The 25,269-nt window shown below is 39.4% G+C and overlaps 1 protein-coding gene and 1 long non-coding RNA gene across 3 annotated transcripts; one reads left to right on the forward strand and one right to left on the reverse strand.

The window, feature by feature from the left end:
* Window positions 1–46: 46 nt before the first annotated feature.
* bloc1s3 (biogenesis of lysosomal organelles complex-1, subunit 3) lies at window positions 47–2,118 on the forward strand. 2 transcript variants are annotated; one of them, XM_079353979.1, is made up of 5 exons: window positions 47–137; window positions 369–484; window positions 586–772; window positions 1,200–1,300; window positions 1,883–2,118. In XM_079353979.1, exons 2-5 carry the CDS (start codon window positions 371–373, stop codon window positions 2,063–2,065), a joined length of 585 nt encoding a protein of 194 aa, XP_079210105.1. In that variant the 5' UTR covers window positions 47–137; window positions 369–370; the 3' UTR covers window positions 2,066–2,118. The 2 variants fall into 2 exon arrangements, with proteins under 2 accessions (XP_079210105.1, XP_079210106.1); XM_079353980.1 differs by lacking the exon at window positions 47–137 and adding an exon at window positions 144–229.
* A 10,030-nt stretch (window positions 2,119–12,148) lies between these two features.
* Window positions 12,149–24,590, reverse strand: LOC306830839. The gene is made up of 3 exons (XR_013780020.1): window positions 24,486–24,590; window positions 21,813–23,722; window positions 12,149–13,205 (listed from the first exon to the last, which is right to left on the reverse strand). It is a non-coding gene; the product is annotated as an uncharacterized lncRNA (long non-coding RNA).
* Between the last annotated feature and the right edge of the window lie 679 nt (window positions 24,591–25,269).

Consider the following 25,269-nt stretch of genomic DNA (forward strand, 5'->3'; position numbering starts at 1 on the left):
TACGCCGGAGTTTATTTTAAGCGAACAGCTGTGCACTATCCTCACCACGTGACCTAATTTCGTAGATCTGATTGGTTGCTGTAAGACAAACCAGCCTCTCATTGCTCATGTGATTTGTTTCAGACATCACGGATAAGGTTTGACAGTTTTCGGTTTAATACTTAAATATTGTGGAAGTTGCTAACATAATAAATTCATGCAGAGTTAACTTACTGTTCAGGCATCTTAGGTTTCTAGTCTTTGGATCAGTCGACTTTGCTTAGCTACAGCCAATTATACTTTGTTTTCTGCAGCTAATGATATTCCGTTGTGTGTGTGTGTGTGTGTGTTTATTTGTGTTTGTTTGTGTGTGTGTGTTTTGTTGTCAGTCATGTCCAGCAGGTATCAGATTGTGGTGCAGGGCGAGGCCTCTGAGACGGACTCTGATGATGAGGTCTACATCACCTCCATGGCTGCTCCTCAGACTGCCACAGTTGGAGCCAAGGTTGTAATACAGTCATGCAACTGTGGGAATCTGTTTGTGTCCCTGCCTGCATCCCCCCCTCTCATTATATCTACAACCCTCTTTGTCTTTGATGCTGTCAGGTTCCCGGGGAGGCATCAGAAACAGATAGTGAGGATGAGGAGGAGCAGCCAGACAGAGTCTCTGCTCTGAGCCAGGAGAGCTCTCATATACTCAGGAGAGACCTCCCTCCTCTTATCGTAGTTCGAGACCATCCAGACATTCAGTCCATAGTGGAGGACAGACCGAGCCCCACACACAGGTCGCATGGTGAGGATCCTGCTTATAAGGGTGATAAATATTTGTTTTTGTGTAACTATATACTCTAATTTTTGAGGTACATTTACTGGCTTTTTGTGGCGTCTTATTAACTTAATCACCAAAATGATCATCTGGCTGAATGAGTGAATATACAGTAATGGAGCAAGAGCCTTCAAGTGAATAAAGCCAATGCATTTAAGAGGTGGTTGAGAGTTCTGGATTTGTACAGTTTGTACATGTGGTTAAACAGTAGCCCACCGATCACATGAGAATAAAAGTTCTGAAATACTACTTTGCCTTATTAACATCATACATTCAGTAAATCATTATTTATTTATGAATGGATCATTTCGGAGGGGCAAATAAAACAATGGAGGAAGAAAAATCTGTTATGTGTGAATTATTATACTTGGAGTAAATCTGTTTTGCTTTCCAGGCGACACACTTTTACAACAGAAGCTGCAGGAATCAAACAGCCGGCTGTATTCTGACGTTGGACAGACACTTCGGCAGATTTATGGCAGTGCTAGTAAAGAGGTATGCTGAGATGTTTAACTCAGGAAACTCATAATTAATAATCTAATTTTGGCATTCAAAGTTTTTCTCTCTATATTGCAAAAATACAATAGAGTAAATGGACCTGAGCCTGTATAGCGCTTTATCGTCTTCTCACTACTCGAAGCGCTTTAAACCTTCCCGTACACACAGTAATGGCAGAGGCTTATTTGTAAAGTGACCAAATAACCAATCCCATTCATACACATGTACACGACTTACGTGTGTTGCCCAAGGAGACGTCAGACATGTTGCTGCAGGATCGAGCCCCCAACCTTCCAGTTGAGAGACGACCGACTCTACGAACTGAGCCACAGCTGCCTCTGTGGCTCAAATACTGAGAGCACCAAATGTATTTTATGATTTTTACAAGACGGCTGTTTAGAATAGAATAAACTGTTAGATTATACCTAAACCGAAGCTAGTATTTTCCTGGACATCAAAAATGTAATATCTGTACTCTGTAAAGTTGTCATGTTGTAGATAACGAGAAGTGATTTGAATGTCTTCATAACAGTAGTTTGGTGTGCACAATAATTGTGACGTTATGTTTTTGTTAAAAAGGTGCAGAGCGCAACAGCCCAGCTGACTACCTCACAGAGCGCCATCATCAATGCTTCCCACAGCATCCGGCTAATCCTGGATGACCTGAAGGCGGTTTCAGAGAAAATTGACATCATCACCAGCTGTCAAATACTGCCTGACATTACCATCAATAATCTAAATAATTCTACATCTGCACCTTGAAAATGCAAACGCGTACATGCACTTAAATAAACATGCATCATTGATGGTTAGAATCCTAATGGATTTATTCTCCTCAAGAAGGAGTACGATTCATTAAAACAGGACATCTTTGCAGCATTGTTTACAAACAACTCCTATGCACAATGGCCACGCACTATGTGCATGCATCTTTCCTTGCAGCTGTGAAAAAAAGCAGGAAAGCATTAAGAAACTAAATCCTGCCATAGCATGTTGTGAGTTACTGTGTTACCTTACACACCGATTTTTGAAGGCATATCTTTTTCTATCATCACTTTTTCTGGTCCTCTGTTATAGAGCCATGAGGCAGACTTGTAAATGTTTCTCAAGAAATCATTTCCTTACCCCAATGTGTGATGAAGTGATTAAATACAGAGATAAGATACATCCAGAGATGTTTTCATTTTTTTTTTTTATAAGCAAAAAAGGCATGTTTTGTCTTGATGAGATAGAGAGAATTCAACACGTGAAGAATTTTCTCAAATTATATTTAGTGGTTAAAAATATAAAACAAATATAAAACTTTTCTATTCACTCCCTGCAAACTAACTTTAAGTGTGCTGACTTGATTCAATCACCTGATGGCGCCATTGGTTCTTCAGACCTTTCAGTGAAAGTTACAAACGATTACATAAGAGAAAGACTGAAATAATATTTAATGCAGCTTTAAAAGAAACAGTGTTTCTTGCCTCTGACAAATCCAACTATTCACAAGGATGATGACCTGTAGGTCGTTGTGCACACAGTCTTCTTTATCATCAGCTCTCAGAAATCCAGAGTCTGTGATAAATGAGAGAATGAAAGAATAGTGTGTGTCTCTGTACGACACAAACAGGGCCAAGACACTGTTTGGGCTCACCTTTTTTTCCTGTGTCAGGTCATAGGTAGCTGCCTCTGAGCATTGTAATGTGTTTAATGTTACTGAAGAATCAAGAGGCCTCTAAAAAGTTGTGATGATGTAATTCAGATGATGGTTTCCTCAATTGTGATGGATAAGATTTGTCATTTTGCATCCATGTGTGTGAACACAATAAGAAGCCCTACACAGAGAAGGTCAAATTACACATTTGTAATTGTTCCTCTAACTACCAGCTAATGTCATTCTAAACATACTCAATCTTCTCCTTCAGTGATAGTTTCCCTTTTGAGTCATTAATTGTTCGGCTTCAAATAATTGAACTGTAAATAGAGGAGAAACACACATACAGTGCAGTGATGGTTCTCATCCATCATGCTTAAAGCAGACAGAGTGTTAGCCTTTGGAGAACCTTTATAACAGCGAGCCGCTGAGGAGTCATTACAGGCAAAGCTGTGGGGCACAGGTGAAGCATTAATTTGGGTCTTTGTAGTTAAGCTCTTTCAGGCCATTTGTCATCCAGTACGAGTAGTGTAGTCCTTGCAAAAGAGAACCTGACCTAATAGGCCTCTACTTGTGAGCAGAAGGGACGGACAAGCAGGACTCAAATTTCTCAGTTCAACTCATAGTTTATACAGGCTTGTGAAAAAAAAAACGTTGTAAAAAGTCATGCTGACAAATCTGTTAAAAAAAAAAAAAAAAAAAGATCAAAACATAAAAACTGTCCATCCTCAAAGTCTCCTCATCAGAGACAAACCAACCAGGTAGCTTATCTGCTAGATCAGTGGTTTTGGTCAGGAACTCTCAGTGGATGCAAATAAAAATAATTTGTCTAGAGACATGACAACCTGTGGTCTTTGTCAGAAGAAAGAGCTTTTGAGCTGAAGATTAATTTCTTACATCTATGTATAATTAAAATATCTCTTTAAGTGTGTGTGTGTGTGTGTGGGGGGGGGGGGGGGGGGGGGGGGGGGTATGAAAGTGGGATAAAGTGTGGCTGCTTGTCACTGATGTTGATTACAAGATGTTCTTGTGGAAGAATTGCTGACGAAGTGGTGGATCTTTTCACCAAAAGTGCATGAAAGAACAAAACAGCAGTCCTGGAAAATATGCTTCAAAGCAACCAGACTTAATGAACTAAAAGAGATCACAGGCTGAAAGCAAGCTCCCACAAACAAAAATTTCCCCACAGACTCTGGCTGAATCTACTTTTATACTTCTCTTGGCCCCACCCCCTAACTGGAGCAAACCATTTCAGGAATAAAAGGGAAGCACAAGAACAAAATCCCCACTTAAACATCAATAAATTAATAGACAGTAACATAATATAATACTATTTGAAGTGGGGAGCTGAAGCAGAACATCAACAAACAGTAGAAACAAGACTTTTTTTTTCTTTATGTAGAAACAAAAACACTTCACAAACTGAAAGCTGCACTCTGAACAATTAGACACAGGTGACTTCACTTAGCCTAATCAATTTGCTGACTGCAGTAAGTGTGGGAAAGTGGGGGCAGGTGGTAAGGATTTATTTTTTTCTTTTCACTGTAAAAAAAATAAATAAAAAAAGTAATGACATACAATGATCCTGAAGGAAACAATTTTTTTACTTGATCTCAACTCACACACACAACCCTTCCCATCCATGCACTCACACATACACACAAACACACAGATTACAATAACAAAACCAGACCTAGGAGGAAAAAATGTAAAAAAGAAATACAAAAAAAACAAGCAAGCAAAAAGCATACAAAAACTCCAAAAAGGCGTCACAAGGGCTGATTCATATCCTTTGCCGTGGATAGAGGACTGCATTGATCTGGTTGGTTCGGCTAAGTTCGTCAGCAAGTTTGACTTGTTAAAGGGATACTGGCAGATTCCTTTGTCTGCACGAGCACAGGAAATCTCAGCATTTGTGACGCCTTTTGGTTTGTATGAGTACACTGTCATGAGTTTCGGTCTGCGCAATGCACCTGCCACTTTTCAGCGCCTCATGAACCTTGTTGTGGGAGGTCTTGATGGTTGTGCGGTGTACCTTGACGATGTTGTTGTGTTTAGTGACACTTGGGATGAGCACATACGACGTGTTGGTGCTCTGTTGGAACGATTGGCTGAGGCATGTCTCACTGTCAACCTGGCTAAGTGCGAGTTTGCCAGGGCAACAGTGACATACCTTGGTAGGGTGGTTGGGCAGGGGCGAGTTCGTCCGGTGGATGCAAAAGTCAAGGCTGTCATGCAGTATCCGGCGCCTGCTACAAAAAAAGAACTCATGCAGTTCTTGGGTCTGGTTGGCTACTATCGTGCTTTCTGCAAGAACTTTTCCACGGTAGTGGCATCCCTGACTGATTTGTTGAAGGCTAAAGCTAAGTTTGTGTGGGCCCCAACATGTCAGATGGCATATTTATTCTTCTGAAATTTCACACTCTTCTCTACTCCACAGGTACCTGGCTGTTTTGGTGTTTGTGACTTTGTTCACCTTTTGAAAAGAAATCTGAGCTGGTATAATCTGATTTGACTGGTTATTTTTTGGTTAATAAAATAATTATTTGTACTTTGAATCTAGTGTGTCTCCCTTCATTTGTTGTGACCTCCTGAGCCGGGTCATGACAAACTCAACAAAAAAACAACGATTTTGCAATTGGTGTCCCTCCCTTCCTTCTTACGAAGTACTCATTTATTTTAGTATAGTGCATAGTGAGAGTCTCAATTGTCCAGTAGTGTCTTAAATTTGGTTATATAGTTGATCACAGGGCCCCAGACAGTGTTTTTTTTTTTTTTTTCAGATAATCCCCTTAAATTACATTTAATTTTCTTCAGATTTAAGAACATCACGAGGTCCGTTAACTAGTGCGGAGCTTTGGGAGGTAGTGGAGACTTCCATTCCAATAAAATTGTTCTGTGAGCGAAGGAAATACAGCCTTTTATTTTCCTACCGATTATTTGGTGAACTGGTACTACTCCAAAGATAGCTATTTCTGGGCCTGGTATCAGCAACCTGTTTAGAGCTGTGGTAAGACGTTTGAAAATGTTTGTCCAGTAGCCATACAAGCAGGGACAGGACCAAAATATGTCATGTTTGCTGGAGACGTGACATGGTGACAGGTATCTGATATACTCTCATACATTTTGGAGAGTATATAGTTTGTAAAATAGGAACAATGGACAACCTTAAGTTGTATCAGATAAAGTCTGGAGCAAGATGTGCTGTCATTCACTTGACATAAAACCTTGCGCCAAACATCGTCCTCTATGACTTTACTACGTCAAAAAAAAAGAGTTCCTCTGAGCTGGGATATTAGAGTGTAGATTTTGGAGATGAAGCCTTTCTGATTTGTCGTAATGGCCAAGATTGTATCGATAATTGATATAGGAGGAATATTGGGAAAGGAGGTGTTATTTGCTTTGACAAAATCACAGACTTGGAAGTATCAAAATAGATGAGAGTATGGTAAATTTAATTTGTCTCACCGTGACAATTATTACGATTATGGATCAGGCTATGGTCAGATAATCCCTGGCGCCCAAGGAGTAACCTTTTAACAGTGTGTCTAAATATTATATATGTTTCAACCTCACAATATAGTGATGAATATGATGGTCACGTATTATAACAGAACTTACTTACAGAAAGTGTGTCAATAAGAAGCAGTTAAGCTTTTCATTTTTTTGGTATGTAACAAGGAATGTATTTGCCATTGGCTGGTGAAAAACATGGATTTTATAGTAGCAGTAAAACAGATTAATATTGATGAAGTAAATAGAAAGCTGCCCTCTTGGTTTTTCTTGGAAAAAAAATTGTACAAGAATTATAGTTATCCAACAATAATGATATCATTTAATGATGTTACAATCAGTAAATAGGGACTGAGTTTGAGAGCACTTACGCAGGTTTGGGATTGATAAAGAAGATTATTTCAGGGAAATAGCTGAGGTCTATCTGATGTAACTCAGAATACATCAACAGAATTTTCTAAAAAAAAACGTAGATTTATTTCAAGGCTGGGTGAACTTTTGAAAAAAAAATGTTTCAATCAACAGGCACAAGGACATTATTTTACTGTTTACATAAAACATCTTTCCCTGTTTCTGTGACAGTGGCTCGGGGGCTCAGAGCGGTGGATGGGGTTTATGCTTGAGCTGGCAAACTAACTGAAGACTAAAATGAGTGCACAGAAACAACGGACCACAGCACCGAGAAGGAGAGATAATAAATGTTTGTGGAACAAGGATAGGGTAAGGGAGAGAGGACAGAGGCACTATAGATTATTAAGTCTTATATTAGATGATACATTTGAGCTGGAGTCAGATTATTGCGATGTGTGTGAATGTTCGTGTGTGAATGCCTGTACACTCGGGGCAGCCACCCAGATTAGTCAGGTCATTTACTGTCTCATGGGGCGCCTGAGGACACAGCTAGTTTATCTCGCTGGATGAACTTGGCTGCTCACAACAGCACAGGTCTGCCAAAGCATCGCTACTTTTGCTACTTTTAAAAGATGCCTGCTCCGTGGTTGATGACCTTGTTTTCATACCGCTAGTGCATCAAAAACAACATTAGCATGCATCCCATTGAGGAGCCAGAAGGATAAAGAGGCGGAAAAACTCCCAGAGGAGCTAAAGTGAACAGCAACACCAAGCATTCAAGTTGACTCCAAAAAGTAGAAGTGCAAATATACAAATAGATTTAAATCTGAGGCATTATTCTAAGTTGCTTCAAACATGGTCCTTAGAGCCATGTAAGGAGTTTGTTTTACTTTTTGCTTGGCTATCTTGTTACCTGCTTCATTATGACTAAAGGCAAAAGTAAAACTTACTGAAACAAGCATAACAATGAGACCTGAACACATTATCCATAATCACTCGTGTAGTTCTCTATAAAATGGCAAGAGTAGAAAATAACGTGCAGGTAACTTTACGTTCTTCTTAATTATGATAAAACATTCCTCATGTGTATGTAAGGACAATTAAATAACAAAACATACCATGCAACTGCAAAAATGCTTCATGAACATATATTTACATATAAAAACCAAGTTTGTAATTATAAAATTAAAATTCCAAAGAAAATCAGGGAGTTTTTACAGATCAGATTTTTTTTTATTGTTGGGATAGTAATTCAGAAAACATTCCCCAGGTGGCCGAGACTCTAACTGTGACTGTAACAGAAGCATAAAGGGACGAGGACGTTGTTTAAAAAAAATGCAATTATTTCAATTTTGTGCTAACTTAATTCTAACCTGAATTCCTTCAACATGAAAAGTTTCTGCACCATTGAATCTTACCATCACCTATAGTCATTTAAGGCACTGTTTACTTCTCAAAATGTTCTTCATCTGTACATGTTGGGACAAATTATTAAAAGTCTAAGTGAGACACCCAAGATAACAATACAAACATCAGGATATGATGAGAGTGAAATATAACTATTAAAATGTGGACTGTCTGGGGGTAAGATCCTGCAATTAAGCCAAAAAATACAAAAAAGCTCTTTAAACATGTTTATTTTCATTGACATTACTATAATCATATCATTATATATAAACATTACATAAAACTGTACCAGATCTGACAGTATTATTTCAACGGTAACTCTCAAAGATCATTAAAAAACATTTTTCTATAGCAGCTTCATGGGAAATGGACTTAATGTTCATTTCTTTCCATTTACAGAACGATCACTTGCGTATTTAAGCCTTCATAGTCAATGGGGCAGTAACTGTAAATCTTCATTTTTACAACATTCATGGTTTTATTTATCGTTTCCATACCTGTTATTGTCATTTATGTTTGTCTTAAAAACCAGCATGTCACAGATAGTATAAAATGTAAGGGGATAAAATGTAAAATAGATAATATCTCAAGCCTTCTTATTTGGCAGTTGACTCATTTCTGCACAGAAAACCATTTGCTGCCCAAAGTAAAGTAGTATATATATTTTATAGTGAAACTAACAAAATATATTCATGCATGCATTTCCCTGCCGGTAAAATTTTCCCGTAGGTAAAGGAGAACATGTTGTGAAACTTGCACCCGTTTTTTTTTGTTTTTTTTGGCTTGGCTATTTCCATAACACACTATTGTGCATGTGTAAGCATACAGCAAGTGACTCATTGAATGATTAAAAAGCTAGCATTCAAAAATGCATCAAATTTATCTTAGATTTTCAAAGTGGTCTGTCATTGGCATTGGTAGCATACCATTGATCCATTGTTCATTTTTAAAGCGTCAGCTTCTTGCTGTTCTCTTGGGTTTATAAGAGTAAATACTGATACAAAAACATCTTCTGGCTCTTTCAGTCCTAAAATATTAGTTTTACTTCTGTTCTTTGAAAACACATGTATTCTTATATTGGTACTTCTCCTAAGGATGTTAGAAAGACTCTTAGGCTTTCCTAAATGATTTTGGTGTTGTTGCAATACAGTTTCTCCAGTAGGTAGTATTGTCATACATGCTTACAGGTTACTATATGCCATTGTTAAACCATTAGTTGAGTCAAGTAACAGTTATAAATCCTTTGTGAAAGTGTGCTTAGTTATAGTGAATACAACCCATTTAAAGGGTAACCCAAGATTGTTCTGGTTTTCTTTGAAGCATAGGGGATTTCATTGTTGACCCTTCATATTAAGTCACAGCTAAAGCTTCAAAAATTAGGTACCTGAAAACCTTTGCTAGCATCTAAACCTGAGCTAAAGAGTTTCTTGTTCATTATTTTGTGATCCTTTAGAAGTATTGCAAAGTGAACTATAAATATATCCACTTCTTTAAGTATATCAGAGTGTATAAAAAAGTCTGTTGGGAACAGCTGTGGCAGTTTGACAGCAGATTTAAATGTTGTTCACACTCTTTTTGTGCTAGCTTAAAATGGATTTAGCCTAGTCTAGTGTCATTTCACATCAATCGTAACATGCTAATGTTTAAATTTCGAGGGGTTAAATTAATCTCACAAAGGAAGATTCAGTTGCAAGTGTGTGCTTGGATGTGTATTTTTATCTTTGTGTTGAGCATAAAAAACGGAACCCATCTTGGCCAGTTTTTACTTATCTCAATAAACAGACAATTGCATAAAAGCAAGCTAACAATATTGTTCCTAATTCTGTTAACTCAAGCGGCTTGTCGGACTGTAAACAATGATCAAAGAAGGGGAAAAAAAGTATTCGCCCTGAAATCCCTACTTGATATCCAGAAACCTGGATGTTATTGGACAATAGCTAAATTTAGGTCAATGTAACAGCACACTGTGTTTCAGGTAAACTCTGTACATTGATAGTGGTTTATTTATTGGGAGCGTTTAATTTCCATGTGAAGTCTGACTAGTGTCTATCGCACAGAAAAACTCTTTTGAAGAGCACATAAGGCTGAATGCTTCCCATAACCAAAACTGTAGAATTTCTTTTTCACTGACTGCTGGCTACAGAGAAAGCCCCAGGGTTTGGCAGATGATTTGGCCAGTACTCCCAGAGGGCTATATCAATAGTTGATGGGTCTCAAGATTATATTTTAAGTAAGGGAAAGGGGTAGCTGAAAATTGTCACTGAGTCCTCAGGTAAATAAGCAAAACATCTTGCAAGTGTCTTTGTGCAAGTGAGATTGACTTGGAGAATCATTTCAAAAGTTGCTAATTCCTTACAGGTAACCAGACTTTACGTGTGTAACGGAGCACTTTGAATCTGTCCGTGTTAGAAAGAAGTTTTATTTTCTGAAATGGTCCTTTTTGCTGTTTTGGAAATCAACCCAGGATCCTATTTTTGTTCGTGAAAGCTAAACATTCCTTTTGTTACTGCATCAAGCACTATGGATGTCATGAATATACTTATTTAAACCTTCTCTTTATAAATATAGAATGTCATAACCACAACTGTAGCTATGTCTTAAGTTTCATTTTCCAATGTAGTGATCGAGACTTTTGGTTTAGCAAACCTGTTCCAACAAAACACTCACAAGAAACTGATACAAAACTAACGTTAAACACACAGTTTGACAAGGAATCTACATAATACAATTATTATCAAAATCTCAAGAATAATTCTTAGTATTCATCATGTAAAATAGCCATAGATTAAGTGAACAGCCAGTATTTTGAGTCATTTTTGATGAGTAATTCCCCTTGTTCGTCTGACTGGTGTTTTAAAAGAAAGTCTGTTTCAACCCGTGTATGTATGCGTTTATATAAAATAATTATTCCACATGAAATACCAGCACACAGGCTAATGCTGTCTCAGTACTATGTTTTCTCTGGTGTTAGCTTGTTAGTGGAGAAGAGAATGACAAGGATAAAGTGTAGATTCAGGCCAGTCCTCTCTGCTTGTGTGTCAGCTGCATTTAGGCTCGCTCCTCCATTAGAAGTACAGTTCTTTAATCTGAAATTAAATCCACAGTGACATAACACTCCAGTGGAAAGGCTGTTCCCAAATCCCAAGGAGTCTTTTATGCCTTTACCAGTTTCCAGACAGATTCTGATGCCTTGTGAACGTGTTTTACATCCTCCTCTTTCGAAAAACCCGTACTGCTTCAGCCTGATTCTTGTGTTGCACCTTGAAAGAACACTGTGTTGATTTGTGTTACTTTTTCTAAGTTCAACATACTGCCCTCTGTGTTGCTGCTCTGTGCCTATCTTACAGATCCAATCACAGAAACATGACACCAGAAAATAGACCATTCTCTGGTACCGACCTTCCACCGGGGGATCTGTCATGTTGTGGAAAGCTGCTGCACAGACTAAAAGATCAATTCGTTCCAACTCTATGTCTGGTTGTTTTCCACATTTAAAAAAAAACATATAAAACAAGGCGAAATACCGTACACTAAAAATGTCAGTCTTTACATCGGGTATTTTGGTCAAAGCGTGATAAATATTAATGTAATATAAAATCAAGTAAGCATCTTATCATGCACATGTGAATTAGCACTGTATCTACAAAAACATTAACCTTTAGGACACAAATGTATACCAATTAGATGCATTGTGTTAGGTATATTTAGAATATGTATAACGCTGTAGGCAAATATCTTCTTTGTGAATTCTTGGCTTCAATGCTTGTGCCTTTTAAATTATTTCCTGAGATTTTCAATATATCAATATTTCAATATATACCATATTTTAGGCACAAACATGCCTAGAATATCATATAATCCACAACCCATTGAAGAACAAGGGTGTGCTTTGGATCCATACAGATATTGTTAAAGAACACACTATGTGCACAAGATTATTGTACAGCTGCTTTTAGTAACCTCTTCACTGTATCAGGTGGAGGTGTATATATAGACAAAAACAAGCAGCAGGAGGTTGAGTGCTATGCCAATGACTCCTAGCACAGCCAGGAATCGCTCCTCTGGTGTGCTAAGGTATGGACACATTAGGTCCATGAGAAACTATTGCAGAATCTCTACAAAATACAGAAAATGATATTTAGCAACTAGGGGGAGTTCTTCATTTATTTTGGGTAGATAGGCCTAAGGGTTTCTCCAATGATTACACATAAAACATTTGGCCTTTGTAGGGTTTCATTCCTCTACTGTTTGGTCAAGTCAATACAAAGGTGCCTTGTTGTAAAACCACTATCATAGCTTAAACAGGCAGTGATTGATTGCTATAAAACAGAAACCATCAACTTCAACATATCATTGGAAGATGCACAATCAAAAATGGTCACTATCCATTCAAAGACCCCTGAAATGTCAACTTCTTCTGCCTCACAAGTCACTGAAATGCTCTGCTTATGTCAGGGTTTATGTGACACTGAGTTATATTGGTATACCAGACTGAAGAGAGTGCAAAATTGCTCAAGTAAGTCAGATGATTTAGCATAAAATTGAGGAGGACAGATTCATCCACCTCCTTCTCATTGCTTTGCAGCAGTCCTTAACCTTACGAGCAGAGCTGTTGGAAGGGATAAGTAATGATGCAGGTGTAGATAATTATGGCTACCATCCAGCTCAACACACTGCCAATGATCCTCAGAACATCCTGCTAAGTATATGAATACTTAAAGAGGAAGATGGCAGTGTTGTGTAAGTCGGACCCCAGTGTCTCTTGTTCAAATCTTGCAAAAAAAAAAAAAAAATTAAGTGACGGATGTGTAGATGTAGACAACTATGACCACTAAAAGATTGAGGATGGTTCCAATGATGCCCAGCACGGCTAGAATTCGTTCCTCGCGGTCGTTCGAGTTGTCCTCCTCTCTCGCATGAGAGCTGCAGACATAGCGGCTGCCGGGGACCATGGTTACCATCACAAAACCCCACCCCCACAGGGTGCGACGCCTGGATACAGAGAAGGAAAAACAGAGTGAGACATCCAGCATTACAGGGGACATCTAATTTCATATTACAGAAGGGTGAGAGACAAATGGAGAATATAGCTAGAAATTGTTCAACTGAATGACGCCCTTTAACTACAAACAACAAATTAATCGAGCACCTATGAAGAGTGTGAAATATAGGGTTTGTAATGGTGACTCTCTGCATTTAACACACTTTTCACTTTTCACAAGGAACACACACACAATTGCCCAACAATGCACATTGACTCATCACATGGGCAAACATCTGTCACACAGTTTTAAAATTAGCAATCAAAGGTTTAGCATAGAAGGGCAACAGGTGAGCTCTTCTGTTTTGGAGCAATGGATGCCAACATTGGAAACAGAGCCAAAGGAGTGAGAGTGAGAGGAGGAGGAAGATTAGGAAGAGGATGGCCAAGGACCATAATCTCTGATAAGATCCGAGCCACTTTGGTTGACCATGTGGTCACCCATGGTCTAACAGTGAGGGAGGCTGGGCAAAGAGTACAGCCAAATTTGAGCAGGCACACTGTAGCATCCATCTCCCAGACTTTCCAAAATGAGAATAAGTAAGAAATCTACTCTCACCAGAAAATTACAGTACTGCATACAGTATTCAATGAGTACTGACTGTGGACTAACTTCTTTAGTCTCACTCTGTTCTGTATTACTTTTCATCTGTCACAGAGCACCAGTGCTTGGTTGGGATCAATGTGTGTGCATGCGTGTGTGCATGCATGGGAAAGAGAATGCCTCATGGGCATTGCACAGGATGTGAGATTTCCACTACACTGGACTGTCCACAATTAGGTCCACTGGTCAGTAAAGTTAGCCAATGTTACTGTATTAGTTCAACTAAAACACGATAAAATGTTAAACTAAACATAACGTTTTGTCACAGATAATTTCAACATCGCTTGAAAGAATGAAAGTCTGGATGATTTTTGGTTGAGACAAATTCTCCAAAATTCTCTCCTCCTGCCTCTTTTCCTTTGTTTGCTCTTTGTTGTTGTTCTGGCTATTTACTTTGTTGGTGCACTGGGTAAACTACTTCAACATCCAGCAGCTGTTCTGGCAGCCCAGGGGTAACTCTCTGTCTGTGTGTGTGTGTGTGTGTGTGTGTGTGTGTGTGTGTGTGTGTGTGTGTGTGTGTGTGTGTGTGTGTGTGTGTGTGTGTGTGTGTGTGTGTGTGTGTGTGTGTGTGTGTGTGTGTGTGTGTGTGTGTGTGTGTGTGTGTGTGTGTGTGTGTGTGTGTGTGTGTGTGTGTAAAGTAAGAACAGGGACATAGCACTATCTTTGATGCAGCCTAACCATTCAACAGTGTAACATGATTATTTCCAACCCAATTAGAGGGAATGCATGGCACACCTCAAAACTTAGGGCCTTAAAGCACATGGAAAAAGGTAGCTAAGAGTAAAGGAGAGAAGAATGAGAAAAAAAAAATAATACACAAGAAATACTATGCTTTTGCACAATGACCTGTTTTTTTCATGAAATGCACTCATCCTTGTAGATATCTGTAGATAAGTCGACAGTTACATGGGTTGAACTATGCCACTTACATTTAAAGATGAGCTCAAGCAAAATTTCCCAGAAAATAGCCTATATATTGGATAAGCAGAGTAGCAGTGAACTTATCTTTAATTGCTAGTTTAGCCAGCTGCCCCAAATTCCCAATGAACACATAATCACAATGAGCACCGAAACACTTCATAATATTCTGTACCTCATGAGGTTCTATTTGCATATTTCAAATATAGATTTGGCCTGAACTTCTGAGAGCACTGACGGCATTCTGAGGAGGTAGCTTTTGGACATGGCCATGTCTTTGTTTTTCTTTGTTTGATGACTGCATGTGTTTTGAATCCTCTGTTATGCATTGAAATGAAAATGTTTCCAGACATGAATGAATGTGTATCCTTATTAAAAAGGGAAGAAAAGATGTCAGGTTCTTGCTTGCAGCGCCACACTGCATATTAAGAACAAGCATGATTTAATACACATGCGTTATATATTTTTTACGCATGGAGTTAAGACAAACAACTGCAGCCTTCCAAGATATTTTAAGAACACAATCTTTTTTTCTTCTACTCCTTCTTCCCCACCCTTCAAAAAAAACAATCTCTTAATGAACCGCAATAGCTCAAGCGTTCAGTCATTTGAATTAATATTTGATAGCATCTAATTAAAACTCCACCACAATTCTGAATGTTGTGTCTTTGTTGTGTGATAGGGACCTTTTTGTTACCCTTATCATTGACCACTCTAATTATGGATCATGTCATTCATCAAGGCATTTTCAATAAGTTCAAGAAGGAGGCTGCTTGTTGCAAAAGCTGCATAATAACAACTGATCTTGTTTTATAGCTAACATTGAGGACACACTGGTGTGCAGTGCAGAGCTGCACTGGGGAATTCACCAACGGCTTCCCCGCTCACTGAGCAATGCAAGCCAGTCTGCCCCCTGAAACTCATGCATAATATTCATCATAATTGGTACAGATAGCTGCTCTGCTTATTTCACTGTCAAATTAATTTATGTGGGGTGTGATATGAATTCCCCATGGATGGTCCATCTGCAGTGCAGTGTACATTCCTCGGAAAGTCTAGGAGGTTATGCTGACTCCCTCCCAAGGTAATCTTGCAGAAATATCTGGGATGGAAATATGAGCCAGTGAAATGCATATTTAAAATTATACCAAAGACGAATTTATTGCAACATTTAATAATTGATATCTTTCCTGTGAATATAAACATTTTCTATTGCTCTTGAAATAGCTGCCCATTATCTATGTATGTGGTTAAAGTTGACTTAAAGGACTCTGCATTACACAGATTAACAGGACCTTTGCTGTGCAAAGCTGTCATACATTTGAACGAAGAGATACACATGTGATGCTAATAAAGTGGTGCTAAAAGGTTGATGTCATGTGCAAATCATCAGTTTTGAAAAGTGAAGCCAATGCAAAAGTGCAAAATCACTGAACTTTTTTGAGCGCTCATTTTTGGCTTGTTCCAAAAAACATAAATCCTCAATAGGCCCTATATTACATTAATTATTTTAAAAACAGAAATGAACATGTTTATAGCCTTGTAAAAAAAGCAAAAACGTTTTCTCTGATAAATCATCTGTTTTAGTAATATTAAGCCTTAAAGTTATGCAGAGTTGGTGTGTGGTCACTTTAAGTGACAGGTGATTGCTGCTTATCATTGGCCATGTTAGTGTTGTTGGGGCCTTTTTGTTGTATTTTCCATGCAAAAAATCAGGCAAACAGGGATTTCTGAAGAGTGGCACTTACTAGCTGAATGAAGAAGTTTGCCTTAAAGATTTTTGATGAGTAAAATTCTAATGTTATTGTATTGATAATTTAACCTGGCTTCTTAGCTTTATCAGTGTTTGAATGAGAAGCAAGTCTGCAAGGCTCCTCAAGCCCCCATAGTTCCTTTAGACTGAGACATAAACAGACTACCAAAATATTTTCTAATTCAGTGGGAAACTAGGTCACTATACATTAGCTAATGAAACAGCCATGGATGGGTCTGTTTAATATTGACTGTCTTGGGATTGTTAACCATCAACTCCTCCAGCACCAACCAGTCATCCAAATATGGTCACTTCTGGCTCCAAGAAATAAACATGGATGCCTAACTCAAGCCTGGATATTTATAGTTTAGAAACTGGTTGGCATCGGAGTGGCTATGGCTTAATTTATACAGTCTAGAGTAGACTTGTCTTTTAAATAAAGTTTGAAATAGATCACAGCTGAGCCGTGATCTATTGATATGTTCCTGTGCTTTATTTCTGTGCAAAGTCTCAAAGAAAAGAATACAGGGTTTAATTAGTTTATGTATGTGTTCTTGAGATCTGCAGTACAAATTGGAAGACAATTAAGGCTTGTCTTTCAAGACTTTCAAAGACTGCTTGATCGTGTCTGTATTGATCATGCATGAATCAGCTGGTGACTGCATATAACATCAATCAGAAACTTCACATTAGGAACAGCCTGTTGGACACCACTATTGTAAATTAAGACAAACAAAATTCATTACAGAGCCCAAGTGTTCACATAAAACAAATAAGCCTTATTTACTAACAAACACTCACTGTTTGTTTTGTCAGACTAACAGTCAGTAAGTGAACACACACACACCCAGAAATGTTTATGATAAAGATGAGGTGGCAAGCTGGATCAAGGTCAAACATTGTACTGTATAATTAGACAATACCAAGTTCCATGTTTTCCATTTAGAAAAACAGTTCTACTTAAAGTTGAACTGAGTTGTTGATGGAGTTGTCAATTTGGGTTGACACAAAAAGATTCAAGGAGTGTAAAAGAGTCAGACACAGAGACCCTGCCTCAGTGATACTTGAGATTTCATCGCTTTTCTTCTTTCTCCCCAACTATTTCCTAAACCCTATCCTTCGGGCATGACCACTGAGACCTCCAGATCGGATGAAGTGAATCCTGCCATCGGCCTGCATTGCATTCTGGCTCATGGATAAATGGCAAACCAGGATGATGCTTGCTGTGACACGCCAATATGATGGAGGACATTGATCAATAAGCTGTGATCAACTGTGTCAAATACCTTTGACAGATCAATAAATAGGACTACACATTTTCTTTTTATCAATCAATTGCTTGCACTGGCTATATTATATTAGCCTTAGTTAAGTCAGGGTGTAGAGAACCAAAAGACAGCAGTCAGATGTTTATTTAGTTATCATAGTTATTGTTAAAATAGTATTAAATGATGGTAATGTTCTCATTATTACAATATTGTCGTGTCAGCTGAGTGTATCATCACACCATATCTTTTTGAGGTTTTACAAAGATAAGGAAGAGGAAGTTTGGTGGCCAGCTATCTGACTATATGTATGGATGAATGGATGGGTGGGTGCATGGTGAATGATTTGAATACTGCAGGAGTTCTAGCAATTGAACTAAACCAAGAGATTAAAGAAATAAAGAACACCATTACAGAATGAGATATTTAAAGTAAAAAAAATAGAAGAAATGAGGGAGGAAGAGAATGACAAGAATGGGAATTTAAAAAAAGAGTGAGAGAGCCATTAGGGAATGGTAGGCTAGACTGTCTTCAGATTATGTAATTATAGACAGGCAAATAGGCATGCACACACATACATAATCACCCCCCCCCCCCCCCCCCCCCCCCCCCACACACACACACACACAAACACACACTTGCACATCATCCATGTGTGCCCTAATATAAGTTTTTCCTATATGTGCATACATCCCTCATTCATTTTGTAACAGACAACTAAAACATTGAGAATAATCGAGCTTATGCTCATAGCTCACATTTTCTCTGTATCCTGACTCCCTTTTATTAAAAGAACAAATACAATGTAAATAAATACATACTCCATTTACCCAAGTGTGTGGCTCCTGCTGCAGTGTGGGGAGGTCAGCTCCAGAACTGAAAGTCCTGAAACTTTTTACTTCAACTGACTGGCATTGACTCTAATGCTGTTAATGGGAAACTGAGGAATGTTTACAGAGTTTCATATTCGTCATTTTCTTAGGTGTATGGTTGTATATTGTTATGCTTTGGTCTACTGACAATGTTTCATTGCTCACCCTCTTCACAACAGGTCCTTTTAGGGTATTATTATAAACTCTGACATGTCTTCACATCTTAAATTATTTGACTCAACCTGGCATTCATCAAAAATCAAAAAGATCTTGTCTTTGGACAATTATGGAACTAATAGAATGTAAAATGTGTCATTGTAAAACGTGTCATATGTCAATCATGACTGATTAACGTACATCTGATTAATCTAATTAAGTTGTAATGATGGTTTCCATGTAAATTATCAATGTCTATGTTTTAATAAACAGAATTGCCACTGCAAAGCTGTAAGCATCCCGCCTGCCAGCAATGCTTCCCCACAAACAAGTCGCATCGCAGTTTAGGAGATATTCACAATATACAGTCTATATGTTTTTGGGTATGGACATACATTTTTCCTATTCTTCTGGGACAATTAGCATGAATTCCAAACTCAGAGAAAAAAAACCTTTTAGGAAATCAGGTGATGTCTCACAGCTCCGGTTTAAGTAATACATTTTACTCTGTTTTCCTCATGTCTGTGTTTTACTTTACTCCACAAAACATGACACAATAATGTCTAAAAGCAATATTCACCATAGCCTATTCATACACATACAATAAAAATAAATGAAGAAAACGAATACAAAAGGCAGAAAATAATTACTTCTCAAATCGATATCGAAACGAAATGCTGATTTTCTCTGCCTTTCTCCTCCAACAGACCGTTCATATACGTGAACAGTCAGACGCTCGAATCCCTCTAACAGGGAATTGTGGGCTCCTTTTGTAAAGGATGGTCCAGTGTTTCCTATGCTAAAGGAGATTATAAAGGAAGCATTCGCCCACCTTTCCGTAACTTTTAGAGAATTCAAATCGCTCCCCATCATGGCTGCCACTTCAATGCTTCCGGGGCTAAGGTGAGTAAAAGGAGCTAGGAGGGACAATCCGAAAGCACCCAGTATCTCGTCCTTCCTGCCCCTCCCCCCAGTCTCTCCCCAATACTGATTACCTGATGTGTCTCACCTGTGTCCTATTGTCTCCACCTCCTTTCATAGTCTCTGTGTTTCCCTTTCTCTGTGCCAGAGTTTTTGTACCTTGTGACTGCGTTCCAGCATTTCTGTTCTTCTAATAGCCTTTTTGGTCTGACCCGTGTCCTGTTAAGTGCCCGAGTCTTTAACCTCTCGTTTTTGGATACCTCTGCCTGGGGTTTTGGATTTTTGTGTAGCGACCCTGCCTGTGATTAAACAGACTTTAAAATCTGCCAATTGTCTCCTGAGTTGTGCGTTTGGTTCAGTTGTGACAGTCTGTGACAGTTTGAGTTGGGGTTGATGAATTGGTCCAACAAATGCAACACCTGTGAGACAAAGGTGAAAATGAATCCTACAGTATGGGGTTACAATTCTAGATTACATCACGTTGTTTTGATGTATTTTCAACATATGGTCAGGAGGAGAGAGAAAAGAAAAGGACAGAGCTTTTTTCTGAAGTTTCTTTGTGAAATTTAATTTAAATCATTGTCGCTTGAGTTTTCATGTTTGACAGACTGTAATGAGCCCTACTTATACTCCAAGCCATTCGATCAAAGGAATCTTAAACAATATACTCATAATGTCAAGGATGATTTCAACAAATTGAGTTCTATGTGGCCCAATGGACTATTGTTCAACAGTAATGACCAGGGAAGGGAGAAATTGCAGGTATTGACTAAGGCAATTGATTGGTAGTGTTATTGACTGCACAGAAAGTCTCAATCAATAATCTTACAGCTTTTGTTGTACCGGACACTGTTCAGTGTTTGCAGCAATCAATTACACACAATCTTTTGTTTGGAAACACAATAAAGAAATAATCTCCAACTGTCTGTTCGCCAAAAGGCAGGTTGAAAATATAAAAAAAACATGCATGCCTCTGATGCATTCATGTTACGAGCATTCTCTCTTTCTTACACACTGTGAACCACACAGAGCTGAAGAGCACAGCGGCGGTGTGGGAACCAGATCCGTATGACACTAGACCCTTGCACAGCCTCATTATATGAGCTCAGCTGGCCAGCGCTGCTGGAATACGAGGCCAGCGGCCATGAAGCGACTGTCACTTCTCCTCAGCCACAGCTTGGCTTCTTCGATGCTTGTACATGTGTGTTTTCATGGTGTGTGTACATGTGCCTGAGCGTGAGGAAAAACCAGGAAGGGAAAGAGAGAAGGGGGGGGGGGGGGGGGGGGGCAGAACTGTAAGGCAGAGTGGCTCCATATATGTGCTGTATTCATGACAGCAAAAGTGGAGAGTCAGTGCATCAGTGTGAAGGAAACAGTGTGTCTGTTTGCTGACGTAGAACACTACACTAGAAAAGTGCACTTTTCCCAGAGATAATTTGAATAAAATGGACCAGAATGCTAAAACAAAATATAGTTTAAGGATTGTGTGTCATGACAACAGAAGAGTATGTGCACAAACACTGATATGTCAGATGTTACCACAATGTTACCACAACGTTTTGGTTGTCAGTATAAATCTGTTCCGCATATAAATTCAATAGTTTGTTTGATAGGCATCATGTTATTGAGAAACCATCAGTTGATGTGAGGACATGAATGCAAGAATTATGGGAGCAGACACTGAGCTATACTTGATTATGCATGCTGTTCTATAGCATGATACAACTATTTCCTGTATGTTTTGGGTGAACATGTCTCCGTTTATGGGCTTGTTTTAGTTAGATACAGGTGCCAGTATCATTGTCATGTGACCAACTGGGCACCCTATATGACATATATTAAATAGTGTGAATCAGTGGGTAAAAAACATTATAGAAACACTGGACCCATTCAGAATAATCTGCTTTATTTTTATACTCCTGAATTCCTGAGTCCTTTCATTGACATTTCACCTTTGACCTTGGTGAACCTCCTGAGGGACGATGATGCTTGTATCCAATGTACACACATGTGCACACACAGTGACACATATGGCAGCCGCAAGCACACATGCAGAATCATGTACTCACCACACATTGCACCAGGGGGCCAGCCAGTAGCTCAGATCTTTTTTCTCGTTATCCCAGCAAGTTGTCAGTTTCTTCTTCCAACTGGTTCCATTCCCCTCCCTTTTCTTTTCCTCCCTCTCCTCCGCCCGCTCCCTGTCCCCCCTCTCACCGCTGCTGTTCAGGTCCAGCTCTGTCACTGGTGGGCAGAATCCAGACACCGGTACACACGCACACACTCACACAGCTGCAAGTGAAACTTTGAAAAACGCACTCCGACACAGCTGGGTTCAAAGCTTGGCAAACACACAAACACCATCACACACCTCTACAGAAACACAAGCAAACAGACGAGCTCCTCGACAGTCCTTACACCCCCCACTCTACCTCAAACACACACACATACACACATGCAGTTGGTCTATCTGCAGCTGAATGGAGACAGTGCGTCTTCCTCGATATTGTGGTGTGAAATCTGGAATTCAAATCAATCCAAAGGAAGGCTGATTTCATTAAGTTGGAGAATCAACCATTTAGGTTTAATGAGTCATGGAGACAAAAGCTGTTATGTACATCCTTTCCTTTAAAGCATCCTTCTTCTTGTTACATTTCCTTAAGCCATGATAGGAATCTCCTCCTCGAAAAAATCTTATTTTAAGATATATTATAGACTTTTAATCAGTCTAAGATCAGAGGTGTTAATGAATGGCTGTCTTTTCTCATCTGGCTGCAATGTCAAAGCCGGTATAAAAAAATCCATCCAAATAGATTTCTTCATTCATCAGTCAAGGTTTTTCTTCTGAAAAAGAAGAACTCGTCCTCGTCTTCATGTGATCTCAGCAATCTCTCAAATGTTAGTTTGCTCCTTTCCACATCCGATGCATGTCCAGTTCTTCCCTCTATACTCATTCCACTTTCCCCAAGAAATTGCACAGCTGGCCAAGGAGAGAAAAACCTCCAGGAGGCAGGCAGCGTCTTGCCTAATTTGTCGGTCTTCTCTTAATGTGGAGCAACATTTCAACTTGACCACACTCGGCTGTCATCCGACGCACTTTACAGCTTGTCTATTTCTTTGCAAAAAAAATCCCTACGAATAAAAATCAGCCGTGTTTCTCCCCTCTGTGGTGCAAGGAGCGGGCTCTTTCCAAAGTGACTTGTCAGCATCAATATTTAACAGGAACGTCTTGCTGTGTTGCTGTCACACTTAAAGTTTCCATGTCCCTGTCGTTGTGCGTCGAGGACATGTTCCTTCGGTCTGCAGAGTTTCCTTGTGATGTTTCGTTCTTTTTTTTTTTAAGCTTTTAGCCCGTTGCTGTGATGTCAAATGTTGCTATGCCTTTTCCTGATTTGTTCCTTACATTAATGTTCTCACTGCTTAACCTCAATTTCTGCCACAATTTTCTGTGGTCAACCTTCTTAAAGCTTAATTTCTTGTATGCATTCCCTGTGGCGATGCAGTCACTCGGGACTTTATTCCATGCAGCTCTTCAAGTGTTTTTTTTCTTCCATAAACGATGTCCTCATGTCCTTCATTCTTTTCCACCCACTGTCCAGCCTGCAGAACATCTTTCCTTAACCATCATGAGCAAAACCGTCCAGTACATTTCACACAGTGTGGCTGCTTCTGCTCCTCATCCTCTTCTTCGTTCGTCAGATAACTGCTCAGTTCGACTAAAGTCCTCTTAATTCCTCCCCCTCTTCTCTCTCATTGTTCCTCTACCTCTCCTCTTGCATGCAGAACACACACTCTTCTCGCTGCTCTGCTCTGAGTCATACTGCTCTCGCTCTCTCCTCCCTTTTGTCCTTCCAGAAGCTTGCGAATGTTCCACAGATTATTTTTTTTGTCTCTTCTGTCTCTTTAACAGCACATCAGGATCTGATGCAGCTGCAAGAATGACGCCTCAGCACCCTGCAGAGACAACCTGAAGGAGGACCTGTGGATGGACAGTCAAGCAGAGAGACAGAGGGAAACATCCCTTTTAATGTATTATTGCATATGCTCTTTGTCCTCATGCCAGCCTACAGGTGGTTTCTTCTCTCCTTTCATGACAGAAGAAGAATCTTTTCTCCTGCTGTGATCATTGGTATTTCCCTTTTTGTAACTCTTCTTTTACCGTCATTTGTTTTTTTGTTTTTTTTCGATTGTCACAGTCTGGGAAAACGTGCCAAAGAAAGTCGAAGCAGTGGCAAATGCTCCTTTAAAACAAAAACAAGAATAGGAGACTCTCTGTGAGGGACAGAGAAGGATATGACTGTGGAGATGAATAAATGAAAAAAAAAATGCCCTCAGGATTTGTAGAAGTGACAGTAGAGGAGATATGAAGGGAGGAGGAGAAGGATGAAGAAGAAGGGGGAGGTTGTGGGGAAAAAGAAAAAAAAAAACCTCTGTGAGTGTCTGTGTGGGTGGAATGGATAGATGATTGTGAGATGGATATGGAGTGAAGTGAAAGGAGGAGCTTGTGAAATCAGGGAGAGGAATGAAAGGAGGCAGAATGGACGGATGGAGCGTTAGATGAAAGAAGGATGGACATGCTAATGTGGGGTTTATGGGTGGACAAATGAACAGTTTGACTGCTCCTCTGACATAGAAAATCGTTGATGCAGCTATCATGGGAGAAAAGGCCCCTTCCAAAAAAATAATAGAGTTAAAAATATATTTATTTAATTTAAATAAGTATACAGTTTCATATGGTTTACCTGTACGGTAATCCTGCTGCTTTCCTTCCTCTTAATTTCTACCTGTCATCCATGTTCTCCATCCATCTGTCTGCTCTTGCAGCCTCTGTCTGTGCTATCACTAAAATGCAGCATCCCTCTTCCCTCCCTCCTCCTACCCCTCCTTTTTCTGTCTCTCCCTCAATGTTTGTCTCATTTTCCTCGCTCCCTCTCCGACCCCCTCCACTCATTCTCTCTATATTTGTCTTTTTCGGATTCTGTCTCCGACACTCTCCCTCCATCTTTCCCTCTCTTCCCTGAACCCCACCCCAACCCAAGATCTCTGTTCCCATTTTTTGATCACCTTCGTCTCTCTTTTTCTTCTTCCTCACTCTTCCCCCCCCCCCCCACCCTTCACTTACTGGGAGAAGCTTCCAGATCTGAGTAGCTAGGCTTGTGGAGTGTAAAAGCTCCCAGGACATGCAAAGACCATTCATAACCCTGCCACATGAATAATACACACACATTACATTCATATTTTCTCGTATGCGTGCACATGAGGAAAACACACTCACATGCACATACTTTTTCCATCTGGCTGTCGGAAACAAAAACACATCAAGCTGAAAAACAAACCTACAGCAAGGTTTTCGTTATGCATGCATACCTGAGCACCATGCACAGTGCAGACGTATCACACATCGAAAGCATCAATGTTGCAGCTTTTATTTCCCTTTGTGAAAACCCTTTTACATAATAATTAAAGATTGAACAAAGAATATGTGTAGTGCCTGTACACATGGCACACCCCCCACACACACACGCG

The sequence above is a fragment of the Symphodus melops genome (genome assembly GCF_947650265.1).
Source record: "Symphodus melops genome assembly, chromosome: 10".
Lineage (NCBI taxonomy): Eukaryota > Metazoa > Chordata > Actinopteri > Labriformes > Labridae > Symphodus > Symphodus melops.